The sequence below is a fragment of the Macadamia integrifolia genome, chromosome 6 (assembly GCF_013358625.1).
Source record: "Macadamia integrifolia cultivar HAES 741 chromosome 6, SCU_Mint_v3, whole genome shotgun sequence".
Classification (NCBI taxonomy): domain Eukaryota; kingdom Viridiplantae; phylum Streptophyta; class Magnoliopsida; order Proteales; family Proteaceae; genus Macadamia; species Macadamia integrifolia.
The window spans coordinates 4,809,553-4,832,415 of NC_056562.1; the positions used below are offsets into that span (position 1 = coordinate 4,809,553).

General features: G+C 36.9%; 3 protein-coding genes and 1 long non-coding RNA gene across 6 annotated transcripts; 2 read left to right on the forward strand and 2 right to left on the reverse strand.

Moving 5' to 3' along the window:
- Nucleotides 1-1,580: 1,580 nt before the first annotated feature.
- Nucleotides 1,581-4,721, reverse strand: LOC122081362. Its single transcript, XR_006141069.1, has 2 exons — nt 4,379-4,721; nt 1,581-3,217 (listed from the first exon to the last, which is right to left on the reverse strand). It is a non-coding gene; the product is annotated as an uncharacterized LOC122081362 (long non-coding RNA).
- A 66-nt stretch (nt 4,722-4,787) lies between these two features.
- On the forward strand, nt 4,788-11,208 carry LOC122081360 (30S ribosomal protein S16-2, chloroplastic/mitochondrial-like). The gene is made up of 4 exons (XM_042648452.1): nt 4,788-4,942; nt 6,258-6,434; nt 6,652-6,697; nt 10,634-11,208. The coding sequence occupies exons 2-4, from the start codon at nt 6,302-6,304 to the stop codon at nt 10,872-10,874; spliced, it is 420 nt and encodes a 139-aa protein (XP_042504386.1). The 5' UTR covers nt 4,788-4,942; nt 6,258-6,301; the 3' UTR covers nt 10,875-11,208.
- A 150-nt stretch (nt 11,209-11,358) lies between these two features.
- LOC122081359 (pathogenesis-related thaumatin-like protein 3.5) lies at nt 11,359-13,290 on the forward strand. 2 transcript variants are annotated; one of them, XM_042648450.1, is made up of 4 exons: nt 11,359-11,801; nt 11,900-12,265; nt 12,471-12,735; nt 12,849-13,290. In XM_042648450.1, exons 2-4 carry the CDS (start codon nt 11,935-11,937, stop codon nt 13,012-13,014), a joined length of 762 nt encoding a protein of 253 aa, XP_042504384.1. In that variant the 5' UTR covers nt 11,359-11,801; nt 11,900-11,934; the 3' UTR covers nt 13,015-13,290. The 2 variants fall into 2 exon arrangements, with proteins under 2 accessions (XP_042504384.1, XP_042504383.1); XM_042648449.1 differs by having other exon boundaries at nt 11,359-12,265.
- Nucleotides 13,291-14,337: 1,047 nt separating this feature from the next.
- Nucleotides 14,338-21,492, reverse strand: LOC122081361. Of its 2 annotated transcripts, none has more exons than XM_042648453.1 (5): nt 21,156-21,492; nt 20,546-20,643; nt 20,270-20,408; nt 17,347-17,410; nt 14,338-14,801 (listed from the first exon to the last, which is right to left on the reverse strand). In XM_042648453.1, the coding sequence occupies exons 2-5, from the start codon at nt 20,580-20,582 to the stop codon at nt 14,625-14,627; spliced, it is 417 nt and encodes a 138-aa protein (XP_042504387.1). In that variant the 5' UTR covers nt 20,583-20,643; nt 21,156-21,492; the 3' UTR covers nt 14,338-14,624. The 2 variants fall into 2 exon arrangements, with proteins under 2 accessions (XP_042504387.1, XP_042504388.1); XM_042648454.1 differs by having other exon boundaries at nt 20,546-20,657.
- Between the last annotated feature and the right edge of the window lie 1,371 nt (nt 21,493-22,863).

Sequence of the window (22,863 nt, forward strand, 5' to 3'; positions counted from 1 at the left end):
ATGGATTGAATTAGGTTCCGCAGCAATTATGTTGCATCCTTTTTCAAGTTATCCCTGGAAGATGTCTGCAAAAATGGAATCACTAGTACCCATTTTTAGATGTCAATTTTTTGAAAAATAACTCATTGTTACAAAGAGGTCAACAATGTAGGTGATTTATTAGCTAAGAAACGAGAAGCCCTCCCTTTTTCAATATATATCACTTGGCTATTGAATATTAATAGGAGTATCACTACTATTTTAGTCCTATGATGATATATATCACTTATAGATTGGTCGTGTTTAATCGTTGTCTCAATGGGGATGGAGATGGCCATCAATCTTGTGAATCAATCTCAACATGTTTTCCAAATCTGCACAAAAACTAGCCTCCATGCTCCAAAATGCTATGAAGCTCCGATATAATAATGTTTTTTGATACATAGGAGGGCAATGAGGTTATTTAATGTGAGAAAGAGATAAAGGGTGCTTACAGTTCAAATTGTAGGATTCACGAGGGCATGCAACGAAAAATAAATTTAGTGATCCTAATTGTTGGGTATTTAATCCGATGGGTGTCGAATCAATCTCTTCTTAAATGCAAATTTCATAGTAAAAAATTTAATGAGAAGGAAATAGTTTCTTCACAAGAAGTTTGCTCTTCCACATTTGAAAAATGCAAGAAACATGAACACTTGTTGCTATTAGAGGTTATTGGATTCCAGCATATTCACAGTCATGGCAAGTTCACCGTTAAAAAATGTTTCACCATCTTTGGCTCGCAATAATTCAGCTAGAGGAGATTCGACTATTGCTAAAGAAGGGTGCTTGAGGATCAAAGGAAAAACCATGATATAACTTAATTAGTGTCGAAATTAAAAGTAGGAAAAAAAAATCTAGTTAACTAATTAAGGGTATCCTTGCACCAAAAAAATTAAGGGTATCCTTATTTAGATACTTCAAACATAATATGTGAAATGTTATGCACCTTGGACTTAACTTCTCGAAACGTAAACTATAATTTATATATATTTTTTATTTGATACTCATATTACGTTTCAGTTTAAGTCAGACTTTACCATGTCAATCAAAATCAATTTTTGAAAATTAATGTAAAATCAATAGTTGTACTTCCTTGACATCTACCATACATGATATGGTAGACCAAGTGCCAAAAAATTTATGCAATGGATGGCTTAAGGTTTTCCCACCCTTATGTCAAGTGTCAGCTGATTGATAGTCTTTTCTTTTGGACAGGATGTAATTTTTGTATTGAACTTTTGGATCACTGTTTTATGGATCAAGTATTCTTTCATCAGTAGAGTCCACTAGCAACGTGACTTTATAATTAGACTTTTTGGTCCCTCATTAATTTTCACACCTGATTATCCATGATCACAAATACCCTTTCTAGTGAGGATAATCATGTGATTTTGTTTAGAAGATACCTTAGGCTGTGGTTGGTAGCCAAGAGAAGAAAAGAATAGAAAAAAAAATGAAATGATAAGAAAATAAAAAATATGTTTGTTTGGTTAGCAATAGAAGAAAAGAAAAGTTTTTTTTTTTTTTTTTCTTGTGTTTTAAGCAAGATTTTTTTTTTATAGAGAAGAAAACTTCACCATTCCCAAAGCGAATTTTGAAACTCAAAAAAAAGAATCTTTTCTTGATTCAGCATGCCAAACACAATGAGAATTTCTTTTTAAAAAAAGGTACAATTTCTATGCTATAAACACCATGCAAACATTAAAAAACTATAAAATCAAAATAAAATTTTAGGGTACACATGCAATTGGAGGATTGGTTCGAAGAGTACGTAGATTCTTGCAAGCTACGTATCCATAGTACTAGTATTACATACGTATTATCAGAATGACCAAATCAGCTAATAAAATAATCGAAAAATAATTACTTGAGAAAGAGAACTTGTGTGGCATAATAAGTTTTAAGGGCTGAATTAGTCTTGAAACATATATAACACTTCAGATAATGTGGGAGGTAGTGAGTAATTAATGTTAATTTGAATAATTTAGAGTTAGTGGAAAGCACGCTTATGGGTTCTAATTGGATGCAAAGAGATTGGTCTCTCTTTCTAATCAGGAAATTTCATTATAAGTAGCTGAAAAGCTCTGTGAGAGGAGATACATTTCCTTAGGGTATAGTAGTAGAAGATGAAGATGGGTCTATCTCGTTAGTGTACAGCAGATGCATTTGGGAACGGTTCATGCAGGTATTATTGCCATTGTAATTTAGAATATGTTTGGTTATCCAAAAAGGTATAATTGGGGTCTTATTTTCTTGGATGGAAAGCATAAAATTAATAAAAGGTGAGCCCTAAGATCTCCATTCTGATCAGAAACCCCTATTTTTGTTCATTTTCTGATCATAAACCCCTATTTTTGTTCCAAGTGGCATGGGCTGGGATTCTATTTTTGTGGTGGGTCATTGCTCTACTAATGGCAATGCCGAATGTTGAGTTCTAGCTTGTTCTATTTCATTTTTCATTTTTCATTTATCATTTTTTTTAGATTGTATTTCATTCATTTAATTATTTTTTTTATGAAAAAAAAAATTCAAATTACATAAATATCAATGTTCTTTTTCTTTTTTCTTTTTTCTTTTTTCTCAAAATATCAATGTGCCAATCAGACTGTTTGTTCATAGCCATGGTCGCTAGATTAAGTAGCAATTGTACCAATTCGTTTGTAGGCCCAAGACAAAAATTGGGTATGAACAAAAAATCATATACATTCAAGAAAAGAGGTATGATGCTCAAGGCTACAATTTGGTACTATTGCTAGAAAATAGGGTTCCCACCTCATCTGCATCCCTCCATGTCTCTTTCACCTCCCATCCATCAGCTTCAGCTTGCTTTATCCCATAGACAAGGCTCTTAATTGTGATTTCAATATTTTTTCCCGTCATCAATAATACCTGTGCAAATTAACACAAGATGTATTTAAGGGTATAGAGTATTCATTTCATTTTAATAATATTCATTTACTGACTTCAACCCCTTCCCCCCAGAAAAACACACTTTGTTTAATAGGTAGATGTGGTTAGATAGACTTATATCATATCTTGCCTGGTTTTGCAGACCCAAAAGTAAGGAAGTTGGGAACAAGAACAGGATATACACAGCCTTCCCCTCCAGAAGCAAATATAGGTCGTGGGACCGACCCTCAAAAATGATAGGTTCTGATTGATGCACCAAGTCTTCTTTACTTACTGCAACATGCACCTGTTGATAGAATCAGAAGCAAGGCTATATGATCTTCAGTTTAATAGATTGAACCAAATCTTCCAATAATGGAATGTTCTCTTTGAGAGATCATACATGTATCAAAATCAATATCTCCTAAAGAATTGTGTTGTTGTAATGTGAAATACTATTTCATTTTTTGAAGATCCTGAACTAAATGTCTGTTTCCTTCCAATTATTTTTCAAATGAATAACAGAAAATAACTAAAGAAAAGGAGAATGTACAGCAAACATTTTTATTTTATTTTTTGCTTTTGCCGAATTAAAGCTAACTCAAAGGGTTACACTTCTCACGGCATCACCTTCAACTCAAGCTCAATGCACAAACCCTGAAATCAATCTATAAGTATATGCATCTACTGAAATGGGTTACTAAATTGATGACTCCCAACTCTAAATGCATCACTATGAGAGTGTCTTAGATTGTATTAGTTATGTTAACAATGGACAAACATTATAGCCAAGCCACATCCATCATCAGGACTTCAGATTTTTCCTTTTTTTTTTATTTTTTTTATTTTTTATAATGTATGAATTTAGAATTGATGTTAATGATATATTTTGAATAAAGAATTCACCTATTTCTAACTTCATAATCAATATTTTTTTATCGGTTTCATTCTATTCAATTCGATTTTGATTTGGTCAACAGTGTGCTCGACGCGATCTAATTTTCAATCAGTCCAATCATACCAGAGCCCCATTTTCTTAGATCGGTTTCAATTACAGTTTTGTATTACAATCCCATAATAGCTTATGGGGGTTGATTTCACATCGATTTCCTATGGAAATTGATGAAGATTGATATGATCTTGGATGCTCTCATCTTGTAAGTTAATTTATGGGATTGAGTTCTTCAAAGACCCTATCATTTTGACATCCCTATGTAGATCTACATAATACCGTTCACCTTGTTCTAAGATTCCCATCTCAGAAAAGGGAAGGAAACATCATAACTATCAGAAAGAAACAAATCAAATTAATACTCTGTTCAGATACCCCTTTTTTCATCACAAATTTGATAACTAAAACCCCTACCAGATTATCAGATCGATCACCCATATTTCAATTATCATCGATCAGGAAAAAAAAAAATCCAGATCGAATCAAAACATAAAAAAAGGGAAAAAACAAACTCACCATATGCAAGATTGAGTTCCAGAGCACAGTTCTTTCTTCTTCTTCTTCCTCTCCTCTCTGTTACCATCTGAGAGTTAGTTAATAAAACACAAAACATTAAAAAGCTCTAGATTAAAGAAGAGAAATGGATGAAATGTAAACAATCGGCATGAGAGAGAAGGGGTTGTTGAGCTAATAAGAAAGAAAAGGAAAGGGAGGAACCGCCGGAAATCATGGGCATGGGTGGCTTCGGTAAGAAAGAACAGATGAGATCTGAGAAGGACGGCTGTTCATACTTCATACCGACACTCCCATCCCTATAACTTCCGGTAGCTCACATCTTCCTCTCCCTCCTTTCTTTCTTTCTTTCTTTCTTTCTTTCCTCGTCTATCTCTAAAGTTGATCTTCATATAACCCTAGCTTTTTGCTGGGTGTTTCGACATTTTTCCCTTTTTGACCCTGAACTTTTATCTATTGCTATTTGGGCCCATAAAGTCGTACGCTATAAACCCATCATCCTTAACCGATTCCAACCCAGTCTCGGCCGCAGCAGGGTACAGGATACAGGCACAATCGATCAAGCTGGTAAGTCTCTCTCTCTCTCTCTCTCTCTCAATAGCTACAGTCGCATTGCCTCTCTTCCATCTTTGATAAGTTCCCTCTGTAAACCATTAGGGTTTTGGGTTCTTTGTTATTCTTCCGTTTCCGTTTAGAACTGGGGTTTGCACTTAACCTTCCCTTAGGACAACCGGCTACGTTCTTGAATTTTTTATTTTTTTTCTTCTGGGTTTTCATGTATTTGATTTGCAATTCATGAAATTTTGTTCATTATATTTTTTGTTGGTTTCCTGCTTTTTTCTGCTGTTTGATGAATATTAATATTTGAATCATACGTTGAATTCCTTGTTTGTAAGAGCATAAACCCTGATCTCGTTTGTTGTGTTGTCTGAAATATACATTACTAGAGCTTATCCATATTGGCTTGGAAATTGCAAAACACTGATAAGTGTCAGTTGACATCAACCTTCTCATTCAACACCTAATTGATTACCATTGAATCCATCTCCATTACTATTTTTTATTCAGCTCTCAAGTTATCTGCATCCCATTTAACACTGCTTGATCCTGCATTGATATTTTTTCTTTTCCTGATAAACCCATTTACACACTTGTAGCTCCATTCCGTTACAATATTGTCACTATTGTTAAAAAGTCTTCAGCATTTTGAATTTTGCTGCCAATTGCATAGTTGATCGGGTTCATGAATTTTGCAGTATTTTGGCAACAGAACTTGTGAAGTTCTCTCCATAGATGAAGGATATCCAAACTTCCCCTATTTATTCCCTTTCAGGAAAAAGTTGCTTTATGTTCCAGTTCATCCCTTTCCAGTTGTTCAGTTTACTTGTTAGTTGCTTTTCTGCCGTCAACTTATTTGATCATTTCAAAATAGATAGAAAATTACCATCACTAGGGGTCGTACTTGGTATAAGAAGTGTCTTCGAGATCCAGTTCAACTCCTTGTCAGATGTCTGTTGCCCAAGTCATTCATAAGTTGCTGATGTATTATAGCTTGTTGAATTTCTCATGTAATCTGTGAAAATAGATTGCAATATACGAATCATAGTTGAAAATTTTTTGTGGCATATTAGTTCTCCCAACATAGTGATCTGTCTACTTTTACTCTTTCTGAAAAATTCTTCCTTTTGCATTCATTTCCTTTTCTCTTTTTTTTGGTGGTGGGGAGGAGAGAGGATTTGTTTGTTTTTCAGCTTCTGTATCCATCAAGGCATCAACTATCTTAGATCTGCCTCTCTGTGGAGCTGAACAAGGACAGCAGTTGTTATGGAGAAATTCAAAGGATGTGGTTTTTTTTTATGATTTCCTTTCCTCTGTTTTGCAGATCCATCAAAATCTGAAGTAAAAGAAGAAAATCTAGCTCAGAAAATGGTTGTTAGGCTTCGTTTATCGAGGTTTGGATGCAAAAACAAGCCATTTTATCGAGTCATGGCTGCTGACAGCAGATCTCCAAGAGATGGGAAGCATTTGGAAGTCTTGGGTTACTACAATCCATTGCCAGGTAGTTTGATTGGCTCAATGGAAGTTTTTATTATTTCATCCTAAATTATGAATTTCGCTACATGCATTCTCCAAATTCAATTCTAGCTCTAAAATTTTCCCATTGTAAGCATATCAGTTTACTTTTCCATTTTCACATATTGCAAAGTTTAATTCATGTTATTAGTAGTGAACTATGTTTCTTGCTAATTTTCTTTTTCTTTCTTTGGGACTTTTAGGTCAGGATGGGGGCAAACGAATGGGCCTGAATTTCGACAGAATTAAGTAGGTGATTTGTTTTTCCCATACTCTCCCCCTGCCTCTTCTTAAATATAAATATTATATGTAGTATCCCTCAATTTTTTTCAGCCAATTATGGTGAAGTTGAAATTATAGAACCAAAATATTAAAGCAATAACTTAATTTGGTAAAACGACTAGCCTGTGTCAAAGACTACTGTTTCATGGAATTGTATGATTTTAAGCATTAATCGAGTGAGTACCCAAATCTAGCTTTCCAAGTCTCAAATTAAGTGTTTCAAGAACCTCTCTTAAACTGAGGTGATTTTGAGGTAGAAGTTCAGAAGTCCTGCCGGAATAGCTTCTCCTCTTAGTCCTGAAATTCAAAAATGGAAAGTTGTTTACAAGATTTTATATCATGGTGGATGGAACTTTCACACATTGCATAAGGTTTGTTGGGCTAATAGTTCAAGATTTGTCTAAGTGACACCTGAGTCTTCCTTATCAGCTGAAGCCCATAATTTCATGCCTTGAGAATTTTTGGGGACCCTATGATGAATTCCTCACATGTTGAGTCTTGTGGCACAATTTACCATAGTAAATTTGCATACATACCGAATTCTTGAAAAAATGTATCACGTGGCATTTTCAAAGAGCCAGTAAAGCACTTATTTCGTTTTCCCAATTTATTTGCAAACATTTTGCTTTATTTTTCCTATTACTCTATATTTTTCTGAATTTCACAATGTTCTATGTTATTGTGAAAATATTATTCTAAATAAATCATAGATTAAAAAATTTAATATTTTATTCATATTTTGAATTTTTCAACTTATTTTCAGTGACAGTAGCAAACTATACCTTAAATTACTCTTCATTGTCCTTTATCCTAACCTGAATTAACAAATGCTTCTCATCCCAGTGCTCCTGTCGTAGATAATCGTCGTATTGAGTGTATAATGATAGTTTTGTTTCTCCTTTTGCTTAACTATTCATGTCTAACACTTCATTTATACATTTACATTTCACATTTTGATGCAGTTTCATTAGACATTGATCTCGTACAGAGGTCTAAACATTAGTCTAGAAGGCCCACAAGGGGAAGGTGGCAGTCTAATGGGCTGAAAACAAATTTTGAATAGTTATGTTATAGCTTGGGCCTTTCATTTTCTTGGTTTTCACTTTAACGTGCCTAATTTATAAGCCCCTAAAGTGGGTTGAAGTTAGGATACAGGATTAGTAGTTAAGTTAAATGTTTGAATTCGATTAGGATACTTTTTAGCTAGATAAGAGTTTTGTTTTTGAGTCTATTAAGTCTAGTTAGTGTGAGAGAATGATTGGTTCTTTTGAGTCTAGTTAGATATTTTAAAAGGCTATCTATGCGTATACACCCCCCCCCCTCTAATCAATTAAGCATGAAAAATAGAAATCGAATGTTCTTAAGAGCCTTGGAGCTGTTGAGCAGAGTATACAGGATTCGTGTGAGGTATGATCTTTCCTCTACGTCTTTTTATTCTTCATAGTCTGACTATTGCTACCAATCTCTATTCCTCTTCCTTATTCTTTGATTGATCTGTTAAATACTTCCTCTCATTATCTAGTTTCTTCTACTATACTTGTTGATTACTACTTCTAGTTTGCTAAACTGAACATCAATGATCTAATTAATGTCATTCCATATTTGTTCCTTTAATCTTATCATCAATTTCTGGTTTCTTTCTCAACTTACACTTGTGGCTTGAAATTTAAGCTACATGGGTTTCAACTCTTCTCGACCTTTGATTTTCTATATTTCAATACCAATTGATAGGACTATACGACTGTTACACTACCAGAATTACAGATTTTTATGACCACTAGTTTTAGAGTTGTATAATTTCTCGTACCATTTTAATATTCTGATCCTATATAATTCCATCGATTCAACTTCGATCCTTGACTATTAGAAGTTTTTTAGCTCTAAATTCTTTCTTGATCCTTGAACTGAATAATTTGGTTTCAGAGTTAAAGGTCTTAAAACTTTAGCCAGATATGTGCTCATGTCTTCCTTCACTACCTAACGGCAGTTTTGTTATGCCATATATGGAGGATGAACGTGAGGAAATGACTTTTTCATAAGCTGTGTTGACTTATGAGGTTAGACCGATGAATACAAGAAGCTCCACCGGGAGCAAATGCTGGGTGCGTTTTGGGAACATATGCCTGCTATCGATTCAGTTCTTATACGAGATCGTATGCTTTTTCTCCAGAACGAAATACGCTCTCTCGCAAACAGGAAGAGGGCGCTGCTCAAAGAATAGCAAGAGCTCATTCCTTGATGGTGGTAACAGAAATTTTTCATTGCAATTTATATCCCTTAGTGTTTTTATGATGGTGCTGGTTGTCATGCATTTGCATTTTCAAAGCACATCATCTAAGTGTGTAGGTGATGGTTAGAAGAACGTGAAGGTAGGCTTGATCGTGAAAATAAACCTATGCTTTCTTACGTCTCCTTACACATCACGTTGAATTGATCTTTGTAGGTTGCCTACGAAAGAAGTAAAGCCTAAGGAAGAACCTACTGAAGAAGTTGGTGTGCATGAAAATCTTAAACTTTTTACTAAAGTGCAACAACAATATAACACCAAAATTTATGAATTTGGGCCTACAAGAGAAGGTACAACCAAAGAAATTAAGGAAGCTAATGAAAAATAAGAACGAAGAATTCATGACTAAACAAGTGGGTGGTTTGTACTGATGAAGCTAACTCAGTAGTCTACAAATTATGCTCATGGCTGAATCACATGAGCTTATGAATACAAAGGGAAAGATTTTAGGTCAGTTTGCCATTCATATAGGAGGATACTATGTGTTAAATGTTGACAGCTTTCTCGCCATTTTATTTATTTATTTATTCTTTCCCTAATTGTTGTCCTTTTGCCTATTGATTAGTGATCCTGATGCTTAATCCTGAGCACCGAACGTTTTATTCGTCATTCCGATGGTAGGTGTTGAAATTTCTGTATAGATTTTTCACTGTCCAGAAAATCTTTTATAGAAATTATGAAAAACAAAAAAGGGGTGCTTCCATACTGATATTTTGAACTCTCCAGGAGGAGGGGAGAAGGGATAACTTTCTGAATGCAGAGTTTCTTTGTAACTTGGATAGTGAATGTGTAACCGGCTTTGTCCTGGTAATGACATTTAGTTGGTGAGGTTTACTTATTGAAGCCCATTAATTACTCATCAATGTAGGTTCAAAAAAAAAAATTACTGGGAAATCCATCAAAAATAAATTTTTTAACTGGGTAAATTGTAACCCAGGTCTAGTTTCTTCCAGAATTTTTCTATGTGCTTGCCTAAATAATCTCGCACAGTCGCACCTCTCGTGACTGATGAGGCATGTCTTCTCATTAATGTACTAGAACTTGTTCCAAAATGACAGGTGATAGGGTAATAACCCCAATTTATTTGTTTCAAGAGAAAGATTGACTAAAATTGTACGGTATTAGATGTTAAATCTTGGTGCTGATTGCATGTTTTCAATTGCCACCTTAAATCAATTATCTGTGCCTCAATAGCCCATGCTTCAAGGGATACAAGGAGGATTTACCAGGCTCACCAAGAAACAATCCTCCTCCTAAAAATAGGTTCCATTTCTCATCTGCCACAACCATTTGCCATCTTGCAAATATTATTGTACGTGGAAAAAATTTCTGTAGTGTCCTAAAATATCCTACTTTGGATTGGCATTTTAATAAATCCAAAAGGGCCAGAGGTAGTTATTTTCTGTGGCTTCATTTTTTGCTTTTGTGATGTATGAGAAGAATCACCTTTCTCATATTTTTGTTTGGTATGAAGTTTCTTCCGTACTTCATTCATAATTAATTGGAACTTGGACCCTTGTGTTGTTCTTTAGGGAGATACAATGCTTCTTTTCTTTCTCCTTTGTTTAGAAGAGTAGTTATTTATTTGACTGCTTCTAACTTTCAGTCTTTTACAGATACTGGTTATCCGTTGGTGCGCAGCCTTCAGAACCTGTTGAGCGCCTTCTTTTCAGATCAGGGCTTCTTCCTCCACCACCAATGCTTGCAATGGGCCAAAAGGGTGGACCACGAGACACCCGTCCTATTGACCCTTTAACTGGCCGTGTCATTGCTCCAAAGGGTTGTTCCACTGCTGATGAGTCAGGAGGCAGTGAAGGTGTAGAAAAAGATGCAGAAGATGCCACATCAAACCCGTGATGCTCTGTTTGTTTTACAATTACTGGTTTCCTTCAGCTCCTGTTTGTTTGTGTGTTCCTGGGGCTTTGACAGCCTTGATTCCTGCTCAGATTTCAGACCAAGTAATCTGATTTTTCTTATTGAAAACTTTAGGGAGCTAAAGGAATCTTAGATCTTTAAAAGACGAAATTTTTTACAAGGTCATGTAATGCTCTTGCTGCTCTGCAGTTTAGCTAGAGAATTTGATACTTTGCTCCATATGTGGGTAGATTGAGGTGATTTACATATGATATCTGTGATTGTAAAAATCTCCTTTAGGAGTGAAAACAATCTAGCAGGTCTCTTTTTCTTTGTACCCCATCTTTTTCTTTTTCTCATTTTTTATCCCTTAATTCTGTTTTCTTTGGGGAAAAGTGATTTAGTGGCACCACTCTCATGTGAGACCTTTTTGTGGAACCATTTGATTGGTTGTCCATTGATGGGTTCACCAGTTCTCACAAATGAGTTAGGCTTCATGGAACTATGGCTTCTTTTACAGGAACCTTGCATCATTTCAGTTGGGAATTTCTCCCAAGTTAGGCCTCTAGAGGATGATACTTCTGATCCTATGAGGAATCGTATAGGGGGGGAACAATCTCTTTTCAATCTGTTACCATGAAATAAACAAAGAAAGGTATCACTTCTCAGTGAGGCCACCCAAATTTAGAAACAATGCTAAACCCCTCTTGGTCGACTACGGCTGACAGAGTTATGAAAGTAACGTAACCAGTGAGCTTCCATTGTCTGCACACAATTCGATCCTTTGTGCCACATATGAAATTCCCTTCCTTTAAGACTACATGCAATATTTAGCAATGGCTCCTTCCTTTGGATCATTCCCCCAACCTATCCTTCGGAAACCCGATAGAGATAGAAGACAACAATGGCTTCAATCCTGAACACCATCGGGTTCTTGCTCATCTTCATCTTCATCTTCTCTTTCTTCCATAGCTCATTTTCTTGCTCCTTCAATGTAGCAAATAACTGTCCATATACAATCTGGCCAGGTACACTAGCCGGTGCAGGGACTCCACAGCTTCCAATGACCGGATTTGTATTAGAGTCTGGCAGGAGTGTTGGGATTCCAGCAAGTCCTGGGTGGTCAGGTCGTATCTGGGCAAGAACTGGTTGTAGTTTTGATGACTCAGGTGTTGGGACATGCCAGACTGGGGATTGTGGAGGAAGGCTGGAATGTAATGGTAATGGTGCCGAACCACCTGCCTCACTCTTTGAGATCACTCTCGGAAATGGCAATGACAAAGATTTCTATGATGTCAGCATCGTCGACGGTTACAATCTGCCACTTGTTGCCACTCCGCAGGGTGTCTACGGCGTATGTAATGCGACGGGTTGTGTTACAGATCTCAATTTGGGTAATGGTAGATGCAGTAGATACACCTGCATATTGGGCAAAACCACTTCCATCTCATGCCTCATTATAATTAGATATCTACTATCAGCTCATAATTGAGTTCCAATGGTGGTTCACTGTAGATATTCCAGTAGAGATAAATTTGATGCAGTTTCACAATTTAGAGAGCTGCATATGATGAACTAATCAGTGAAATCTCGAATCAGGTTGCCCGAAAGAGCTGCAGGTTGTGGATGGTGCTGAATCAAGGGGTGTGGTTGCATGTAAGAGTGCTTGTGAGGCATTTGGTCTGGATCAGTACTGTTGCAGTGGAGAGTTTGCCAACCCAACTACATGCAAGCCATCATCCTACTCGACGATCTTCAAGCAAGCTTGTCCAAGGGCCTACAGCTACGCATTCGACGATGGCACAAGCACTTTCACTTGCAAAGCTTACGAGTACACCATCACTTTCTGTCCCGATGCCAATGGGTAAGAAGATCTCGTGTCTGTCTTAGCTATGAGGTCCTGGGATTTTTACTCCCACATCTCTTGCACGTTTTATAAGTCCTATGTAGGCTCGTATAATCTTCAAATGTATGCAGGGTAAGGCGGTCTACTGGTATATCTACACCCCCACTGGCATTTCAAGAGAGAACTCCACCATTCCATCAAGATGGTATTGGAGAGGTTGTGGGGATGGCCTCATCTTCAAATATTTGCTCTGTTTCGATGTCAATCCTTTTCCTTCTCATCCTTCAGCTCTTCTAAGCCAACCTGAACTCCTTGCTGCTGAGGATTGCAGACAGATGCCCATGAGAGCTTTGATGCGATACTGAACAGTGGGATGAAGCACATCAATGATTCAAAGCCCCAGGCCTGAGATGGAGATCTGGAAATATGATCTTTTAGGGGATCTGGAAATTTGATCTTTTAGGGGCTTAGGAAAATATAAGAGGTCATCTAAGGTTTTGTGGAATTCTATAGAATGTAGTCAATTCATGGCACTTTTATTTGAATTATTATTTTTATTTTTATTCCTTCAAACTAAAGGAGCAAATGTATAGGTAGGCTCAAGGATTAAAGTATCGGTATCGGTCGCCATATCGGTCGGTCAAAATTAAGATACGAATCGGAGAGTATCGTATCGTATCGAAGATACACTAAGATACGCTAAAGATACACACATAAATGGATAGGAAACAATTTTTTAAACACTTTTGCATAAAGAATTTGTTAAAAAAAGCTATTGATAATATGTATTATGCATAAACACGAAATTGAGGGTATCGTACTAAGAATTCAAGGTTTGTAGTTGTCCCATAAATGTAAAATCCTTGTTCCCAACATTGATTTTCACTTTAATTAGAGAAATATGGTTGACAGCAATTTTGGAACAAAAACCCTTCAAAAATTCGTGTTTTTACTGAAAAATTACCCATCTTGGTCATTATATGACCGTAGCACACTGTATCGGTACATACCGATACTCATCGATACGTATCGTTGCTCACCGATACGTACCGATATATATCGATACTCACTGATACATGTCGATATATACCGATACGTACTGATCGATACATACCAATACTCACCGATACGTACCAATACATATTGAAACGTACATTTTATCTCAATTTTATATTTTCCATAGAGTCGTATCGAGGCATATCGTATCGTATCGATGTGTATTGGTGGTGTATTGATGCATATCGGTATGTATTGTAGGGGATATATATCGATACGAAAGGATTTAAAAATTTTATGTACCGTATCGATGTGTATTGTATCGGTCGACTAAATTTAAGATACGTATCGGAGGGTATCGTATCGGTATCGGAGATACTTAAAACCATGGGTAGGCTCCATTATGGAAAAATAAACAGGAAAAAAATTCTCAAAACCCAGGAAATTCTCATCATTCTGTGGAATAGTTCTTAATTTTTGGAGACCTATACGAGGGCCAAGCATCTGAAAACCTCTTCAACCTTCTTCCGGAGATCTTGGAATTCTTCATATTACAGAGATAGCTCCTACTTTTACTTCAACAACTGGAGGTCATGATGACAAATGTCACATTATCAGGCATCGTTTGGAATTCAAAATCGTTGATCTTATTCAACCCTCAATGTTTGAGACAAGTTAAAATACATCAAGAGCCTATCATCAACCATAACCAAAATACATGCATATTTACAAGCATTTCAAGTACCAAACCATCTACTGGCTGAAACAGGACACTTTAAAACTTCAAAAGAAAACCCTGTACATAATCATCAAACCTTCAATTAGGAGTTGCATAAGCATGCTCTCTCTCTCTCTCTCTCTCTCTCCACCATCTTAGAATGGCAGATGAGAGATGGCTGTGCAAAACAGTGTCACGCCACTGTTGGGATGCTTTGCGACCTTCGGCTGTGACCAACATTACCAAAACCTTCAAGTCTAACACCAGGAGTAGAGCTCTGAGAGATCCTCTGTTCACGAAACCGTGCGTCCTGAATGAGAGGGTTGCTAGCACGAACAGGAGGGGAAACTGAATAGCAAGGTGGTGAAGCCTGCCAACCAACAAACAGGAAAATGAAATCACAAAAAGACAGTAAATTTAACCCAGCAACTGGTCCTTACACTATTTATCATGTTTCTTTCAACCGTGGATTTACTTCAGTTTTGACATCCAAGTAACGAAACAACAAAATTCCATCCATATACTAGAAATCTCAAAAAACACGCTGAATTAGTTGAAATATTGAAATGTAATAAATTAGGAACTTGACTTCCACAAAACCCTACAAGCATATCATATTGTATCAATGAACAAACCTAAATAGAACCATAAATATGCATGGAGAAACTGGCTAAGGGGCCCTCTGGATTGGATGCATGTCAAGTTTCCATCTGTTACCTATGTGATAGCAGCCATTGAGTTTCAGGTTATAGTTTTTTCTTTTATTCTTTTTTTTTTTTTTCCAACTTTGCTTGCTTGCTTGCTTGCGCGCGCATGCGTGCACGCACTTTGTGTGTGTGTGGAAACTAGGTTTTTATTTTATCAAGTTGTAAAATTGCTTTTGGATTGAGATTTAGGCTCATCAAGGTCACCAAGTCCTCTATCTGTGTCAAAAGTATGACCTGTGTTGTCAGCCTTTCCCTCGCATTACAGCCATTGAGGTACCAAATTCTGAATCTAGAAAGAAAATAAGGCTCTACTTCACCACCCTACATAGTGCGTCTTGACTGAAATTACAAATACAGTAGAGGTGATGAAGACCAATTGGGTGATGCAATTGTTCTACAAAACCAAGCTGCCTTATGGAACATTCCTGGGTCACCTCTACATGACTGTGTGTGTGTGTGTGTGTGTGTGTGTGTGTGTGTGAGAGAGAGAGAGAGAGAGAGTTCCACACCTTGTTTCTCACATCTTCCACATCTATTTCTGCTTGCATCAGGGAACTTGTGGTCTTAAAATAATATATGATGTTTCTGGGAGAAAAGAAGGGTAATTCTGTACTTGTAACATGTAAGTAATAAGGGTGAATGTAGTGTGGTTGTGTCTGGCAGCCTTCCAAGTCTCCAACATAGCGGAGGTCATATTAACAATAGTCAATAATTAAGCAGCAGCAATCAAATTTTTGTTCCCAACCTGTAGGACCCACCACCAAGATTGTGTGCAGCCAATAAATGAAATGAGAGAAAAAAAAATCATGGGTGAAGCAAGGAGGGGCAAACTTGTCAGCTGTGAGTTGCCCCCACTCTGAAAGTTATACAAGAAAGATAATATGACATTAAGTGGGCAGACTTATCACCTGTGATTTGCACTCTCTCCACCATTCCCCTCTCCCTCCATCTTTTCTCATAAGAAAGGGCCCTCATTCATCCACTTTTTAAAAACAAACTAAAAGAAAAGACCTTCTCTCTCGCTACTAGAAAACAAAGATAAAAGTAGAAAAGGGAAAAAAAGATGGTGCTTTGCCAGTCGAGAGACCAGCATTCACGGTTGGTCCCTCCCAGAGAACTGTCATACATATTTCATATATTGAGATGGATACCCACGATTGGACCTCTCCATATAGATTGCTCATGCAAATTTTTGTTAGAAAAATGTCTATTGCAGTACTCCAGAATCCAAATGATCGTGCATGTTTAATTAAATAGATTTCTTCTTTCTTATTATTGTAGTACGCTGGACAGTAAGAAAAGCAGACAACTGGGAGCATTGTGGCAAAGAAGTGATTCTTCTGAATCTTCTTCAGTTCAAAATTATTAAGTATAACAATTGGGACTGTGGTAGCAACATGTGTTCCATCGCATTAGACCTGTTTTAAAGTGATTTGGATATATGTTGCAACATCTTTTTATTAAATTTTGGTCAACTGATTCTAGTTGCTTGTTTCTTTTGGATGAGATAAACTTGATCTTTCAGATTTTTTCTTTTTTGCTTCCCCTAAACTGGAAAAAAAAACCCTTTTTTTTCCACAAGCAAAGAAATTTATTTGCAAGAATGAAAACTACAGAGAACTCTTTCATCATCATCACCACCACCACCATCATCATTTTTATGCCAGATATTTATCTTCTCAACCCTTATTTTGTCTTATCTAGTGAGAACTAGTGGGTTTAGGTAAGATTAAGGTTTAGTTTAACAAATATCGATAACTAGTAGGATTAGGTGTCTTAAGAGTTACGAGTCAATGAATTGCTTTAGGAGCGAATGTGCGCTTGTATACATCACTGCATATCAGATACTTGTTCAGATTAACGGAATGGTATTCATATTCTACACATATGAGGAAGAATGGTTGGTTCTCTTTCTGTTTCTAACCGAGGTTTAACAGGGAAACCTGCAATACTCTACGTAGTAAATATTTATTTCTTGTTTCAATTCTCATCAATGGATTATTACAGGAAAAAAAAAATTATATCTTTCTTAAACTTAACTTCAAGTAACCATAATCAGGAAAATACAAGGGCGCAACTATGTCGCATGTATGAGGAAAAAAATACTAGTTCTTAAAATGTTTAGCACCATAGACTATGATCTTTTGACCATTAATATGTTAGTTTGTGCAATACAGACTAAGCAGGCACCAAGGCAGTTCACCAAACCTTGTTTATGATGATATCTGAAAGCTCTCCACCTACTTTAATGTCAGTGTGCTCTCCAAAATGCCTGCATTCCGAAACTATTGATTTAGGGCATAATAATAATATTTTTTTTATTAAAAGGGTGATCAGAGAATCAAAAGATGATAATAATAATAATAATACGTGATGAAGAATGCTAACTGGTCGTGTTCCCTGCCCTCAAATGGGGGAACGTACATAGATATCCACCGGAAAGCACACAGGGGTTAGGGGTTCATTTCGCAGGACCCTGTGAGAGGGCGTAGGGAACAGGACCAGTTAGCATTCATTTTCCATCATAATAACAATGAATTCTCACAAAGTAAAAAACAAAGAGAGAGAGAGAGAGAGCTCTTGTGATTCAATTGAAATTGACTAAAGCCCCACGCAATCAATAGCCAATTCTGCCACAAAATAACCAAGTTAACAGCGCTAATTTTTGGTGCAAGTTTTTCTAAGACATGGTATGTTCAACTTGCATATGTTTTATAATGTTGATGCTAGTCTTTTTCTTCTGAATAGTGAGAAAAATAATACATCACTTAAAACATTAACAATGCAACAAAGTTCAGTATGACACTTGGCAAGAAAAAAACTATGCCTACATACAGGTTGGGGTGGCATAGAATGTGCTGTGTTCCAGTAATGTACTTACCATTGCACTCGAGGGATGTAAGGGTTTTTACGCTTAAATTCTTTCCCTTATCCTCCAAACTAAGGTAGTGGAAGGCAGGTCAATGGGTAGAAAGATAGTCATTGCCAGCCCTAACAGGATAAGGATTAACACATAAATAAGAACCAAACATCTAAGGTCAACAGAACTCACACCAGCCCCAGAAAGGATAAGATAGATCATATAAATAGAGTACAACTGTCACAGGTTCAACTGCAAAGACGTCTCCAGATCATATCCTCCAAAAGAGGCAATATTCCGAAGCGACATAAGCTCCAGCATGTCAGGTGAGAATGAGCATCTAATCTGAACCTCTCCACTCTGAATACAACCAACTATGACCAATGCTGAATCAATCTTCACAATCGACAACCAGCCCCATTGTTCTTCCAACATGTGCCCACCCTTGGGTTGGCAAGGGTTGGATTTGGCAGATTTTGGATTAAAATCCGGGTCATCAACAAACCAAATGGACTCCAATGGATCTATTCAATGCTTACCCTCTTAAAAATTACCATCACTAGAACTTGCACCTTGAAAATGACACTCATAAGAATTACCAAGAAAGGGACAGAATGGAAGGGAGATGAAAACCTCCCTCTTCAGCCACTAGAATGGAAAAGAACAGGCAATTTGTAAAATGTCAACAGGATTCCCTTTCTCCTCTTTCCTCCCCCCCTCTCAAAAACATAGGCTAGGGTGACGGATTGATGGAAAATATTTGATCCAGGTGTGATGTGACTACTGATGACCAACATGTAATTCCAGAGGTGCACTTCTTCCATATTCTGGCATAGGTGTACTTCAATTTTCTGTCTTTCCATTTCTTTGAAATTGAAAACAATATAAGTAATAGTGTTTTAGATGGTACTATAACTCAAGAAACAACACATCTTCGATAAGGAAAATTAAGGTAACTAAAGTAAATGAAGCTTTAAGAAGATGAAAACAGATAAAGCAGTAGGTCCAGATGGTATTCCATAGAGCTTTGGAAGAGCTTAGAAATTACTAGAATAATATGGGTAAAAAATTTGTTGAATAAGGTTATGAGCATAAGAAATAAACATAGGGCATCTGAAATGAGGATCATAGTTGTCAAGGCGCCTATGCGACCCAAGGCGGGACACCTAGATGTGTATCAACACCAAAAGAGGGTGGACCTCAGCACAACATTAAAGTTTCTCGTTCAAGTTAGGAAACAACCTCTCTGCGAAGCAGGGATAAGGCTATGTACATTATGACCATCCCCAAACCCCTGCAACTCTGAGTTCATCTCAGGGATTCTTCCCTACCCTACCAACCCTCCATCACAACTTCAACATTGTTTCCCAACTCCTGAGAGCATGCATTTATTTGAGTTCCTGGATGTAAAAGCCCTAGAATTACATTAGGATTCTGTATGAATTATATTACGTTTTCTAGATACAATCTACTACAGATTGAATCCTAAAGTAGAGTACTGGTCAGAGAAACCAAAGACAATCAGCATATGTGGACATAACTTATTGATATATCATCAAGCTCCTCAGCTTGACAATAGGGACACCACTCTTCACTTGGAAGCAGTGAGACATCCAAGAAGAAATGAAGACAGATTATCCACCCTGACGAAAATGATTTCTTGAGATGGTACCTGTTGATAACAGTTACCACATATAGAAACAGAACATGTCCAGATGAACAGATTTGCACCAGAGTATCAAGGATAGGACTATCCACAACAGACACCGAGGATGGTTGTGATAATACAAGAGGCAAGAATTAAATGTAAGCCCCATGCAAGATATGAGCTCCAAGATGAAGTCAAACACGCACTTTGTGAAGCCAACACATCACAGATGCCCAGAAACCGTGTGTGTGTGTGTGTGTGTGTGTGTGTGTGTGCATGCAAGCACGTGCACGTGCACATGCACATGCAACTAAGCACCAGTTTCAGTGCAGCCACCAAAGAATTAATCATAATTGATTATTATACACATTCAGAACTCATTACATACCAGACAATTAATATCATTCCAGATAAAGCTTCGAAATCCTTCCTAGATTTCCACTTCCCAAGTAGTGACCATGACTTAATCATCCATAAAAGAAAACGTAAGAAAAACAAGGATAGATGGATCCCATATATCAAGCTTCCTATTTCTAAGTGATATTATCAACTCGTCAATCAAGGCAATATTGTGAATCTGTGATGTATTATTGATAATAACTGAGTAAGGATGATAGTCAGACCTCATATGTCGTCTCCTTGGTTTGGGACACATGACCCCTTCATTCTTACTCAAACATTTCTCCACCATAACAGCTGTTCTCAATTTCCCCAACTCCCTCATCTCTTCCACCAAATTCTTCTCATACACTCGTGACCCCACTGAACATAAACAAGACAAAACAACACCACCAGAACAGTCAACATAACAAAGAAGTCATGTTTTTTCCTAGAAATGTTTTAGTATCTCTAAGGCATTTCACGAATAATAAGAAACAAGCCAAATTCAAAACAAAAACCTTCTGTTGCTTCCGTCAAACTCCTTGAATCCTTCATTGTCACAAGCAGTCTAGAAAGAGAGTCCACACTGCGCAGATAACGCCTTTGATGCACCCCACTGCACAGGACACACTAAGATAAGAAACCAAAGAACAAATCACAAAAGGATAAATAAGAAACTTCAAAGATTTCTGGTTTCCAAAAATCAGAGAGAGAGAGAGAGAACAAGATGTAATTCATACAATCACAATAATTAAAACTTTCATGAAATGTATGAAAATCAACTTCTATAATTGCTCATTTTCATAGCACCAAACTGAACCGATCACAGAATTATAGGCAACGTCAATCATTAAAAACAGATAAAAATAAAAATAAAAAATAAAAAAATTGTGAATTATCAAAATGCAACAACATTCAAAGTCACAAAAATTCGATGCAATTCCAAACAATCATTTTAACAAGGAAAGACAAAACAAAACAAAAAGGCCAATGCAAGCGTAATGAATATATACAAGTAAGCAGAACTACACAAACTTTTAATTCCTCACCATTTAACAAAACAAAGCCATTCAAGAGAGAGAGAGAGAGGGAGGGAGAACATTACAGTGTAGTTAATTGTTCCTTTACCTTCAGAAAATACAGAAACCACAGTAACTTATGCGAAGTAAAGAAGATCTAGATCTGGAACCATTCAACAAATCTCCATTTCCAGAAACCGAAGGAATCAGAACCAATCTCCCCCACCTCCTACCACCAACTTAAGTCCAAATCTAACGCAAGAGAATTCCAAATTCTGACCAAAAAAAAAATTCTCCGGAGCTCAAATCAAGCTTCCAATTCAACAAAAATGAAACCCTAAGTCCCAAACCCCGTTTGCGAACAGAGCGGACAGTGGAGAACGAGCGAGAGATTCGCTTTTTCTCTCTCTTGCTCTCCCCCACTGCCTCGCTCCTCAGAAGGAAAGTGAGAATACCTCGGAAGTATTTATAACTCTCTAGAAAATAAGAAATGACGCAAAATTCTTGATTCAAGCTCTCGTGCGCACGTCACTTGGATCGTTAATTCAGTATCTAGATAAACTAAGATTACAATCTAACGGCATAAAATCTAGGTTTCAGGTACACACGTGCTCTATAGAGTGGTTTGGATAGACAAAAGCAAACCCATGTGGATAGATAAGATTGGTATCCACGCACTTTCCGAGGTAGAGTTATTAAAGAGTGTATGTCGATCAGAGGTAAAGGAAGGTCTACCTCATTTTATATGCAGACGTGGCAGCAGATTTGAGCTAGATTCACATTGATCAAATCTAAAGGCCAGTATTCTCTACAACATTTGAGCACGTGGCGTATATTGGATATAGATCAAAACCGGTCGTGTAGCCACCGAACCGGTGAGTAATGACGAGTGATCCAATCAAATAACCACGCTGCCCTCGCCTAGGGGTGTCAATCGGTCAGATTGGCTGTCTCGATCGGGCCTAGTCAGACCTTGCGTGGACCATGACCTACCTATTTAAGAAATAAGTCGATCTCAGACTCTCGATCGGTCTCATGTCGGACTTGGTTGGGTTTTGGGCTTTAATCGGGCCTTAAACGAAGTAATGTAACAATAAAACCTTAAACGTTCTTAAAGGATCTTTATTTTTCTTAGATTTAGGATACTTTAATGTATTTTGTTATATCGTCAACAATTTTAAAAATATATTACACTTAATTATACTCAATAAATTAATAATTAATAAAAATATCAATATATACCTTATTTTATCCCCAAAAAAAATCAAAATTTACATATAAAAGGTCGTGCTAAACATGTCAATCCGAGTCGGACTTGTCAATAGGTTGGGCCGTCGAGAGGTCCATCGGGCTTATGCCTTGCACCGTGTAGTATCTGTTTATAAACGGGCTGGGCTTAGGCTCGACATGTTTAATAATCGGTGCAAGCCAGGTCAGTCTTTAAACAATCAAGTCTGGTCAGGCCAACCAGTTCGAGTTTGGGATTGACACCCCTACCCCCACCCCATGAGCTGAAAATGCTCCCATACATCTTCCCATTGGACAGAATATGCAATGTTTCATCTTGGCTAAGGTTTCAAAAATTGGAATCGAATTGAGTGAACCAAGTGATTTGGATTGGGACCAGGTAATAACCATTGATTTTGATTAATTTTCTTTTATCGATTTGGGTTAATTATGGTCGAATTCTATCTGAATTCTAATTGATTCATATTAGAATCCGCATTGATGAATTCAATCTCTAATTCCATGTTTTGAAATGTATGTAGACAAAATGTTTATTTTTTAACATTAATGTGTTTGGATCGAGAAAAAGA

What these genes read in the sequence shown, in the direction of transcription:
- LOC122081360 (XM_042648452.1), top strand. Translation starts at nt 6,302, where the DNA reads ATGGTTGTTAGGCTTCGTTTATCGAGGTTTGGATGCAAAAACAAGCCA. An exon ending in TTACTACAATCCATTGCCAG is followed by an intron (nt 6,435 to 6,651) that starts GTAGTTTGATTG and finishes TGGGACTTTTAG; the next exon opens with GTCAGGATGGGGGCAAACGA. An exon ending in CTGAATTTCGACAGAATTAA is followed by an intron (nt 6,698 to 10,633) that starts GTAGGTGATTTG and finishes AGTCTTTTACAG; the next exon opens with ATACTGGTTATCCGTTGGTG.
- LOC122081359 (XM_042648449.1), top strand. Translation starts at nt 11,776, where the DNA reads ATGGCTTCAATCCTGAACACCATCGGGTTCTTGCTCATCTTCATCTTC. An exon ending in TGTTACAGATCTCAATTTGG is followed by an intron (nt 12,266 to 12,470) that starts GTAATGGTAGAT and finishes ATCTCGAATCAG; the next exon opens with GTTGCCCGAAAGAGCTGCAG. An exon ending in TTCTGTCCCGATGCCAATGG is followed by an intron (nt 12,736 to 12,848) that starts GTAAGAAGATCT and finishes AAATGTATGCAG; the next exon opens with GGTAAGGCGGTCTACTGGTA.
- LOC122081361 (XM_042648453.1), bottom strand. Translation starts at nt 20,582, where the DNA reads ATGAAGGATTCAAGGAGTTTGACGGAAGCAACAGAAG. An exon ending in TTTGACGGAAGCAACAGAAG is followed by an intron (nt 20,409 to 20,545) that starts GTTTTTGTTTTG and finishes GTTTATGTTCAG; the next exon opens with TGGGGTCACGAGTGTATGAG. An exon ending in CCAAGGAGACGACATATGAG is followed by an intron (nt 17,411 to 20,269) that starts GTCTGACTATCA and finishes TTCGGAATGCAG; the next exon opens with GCATTTTGGAGAGCACACTG.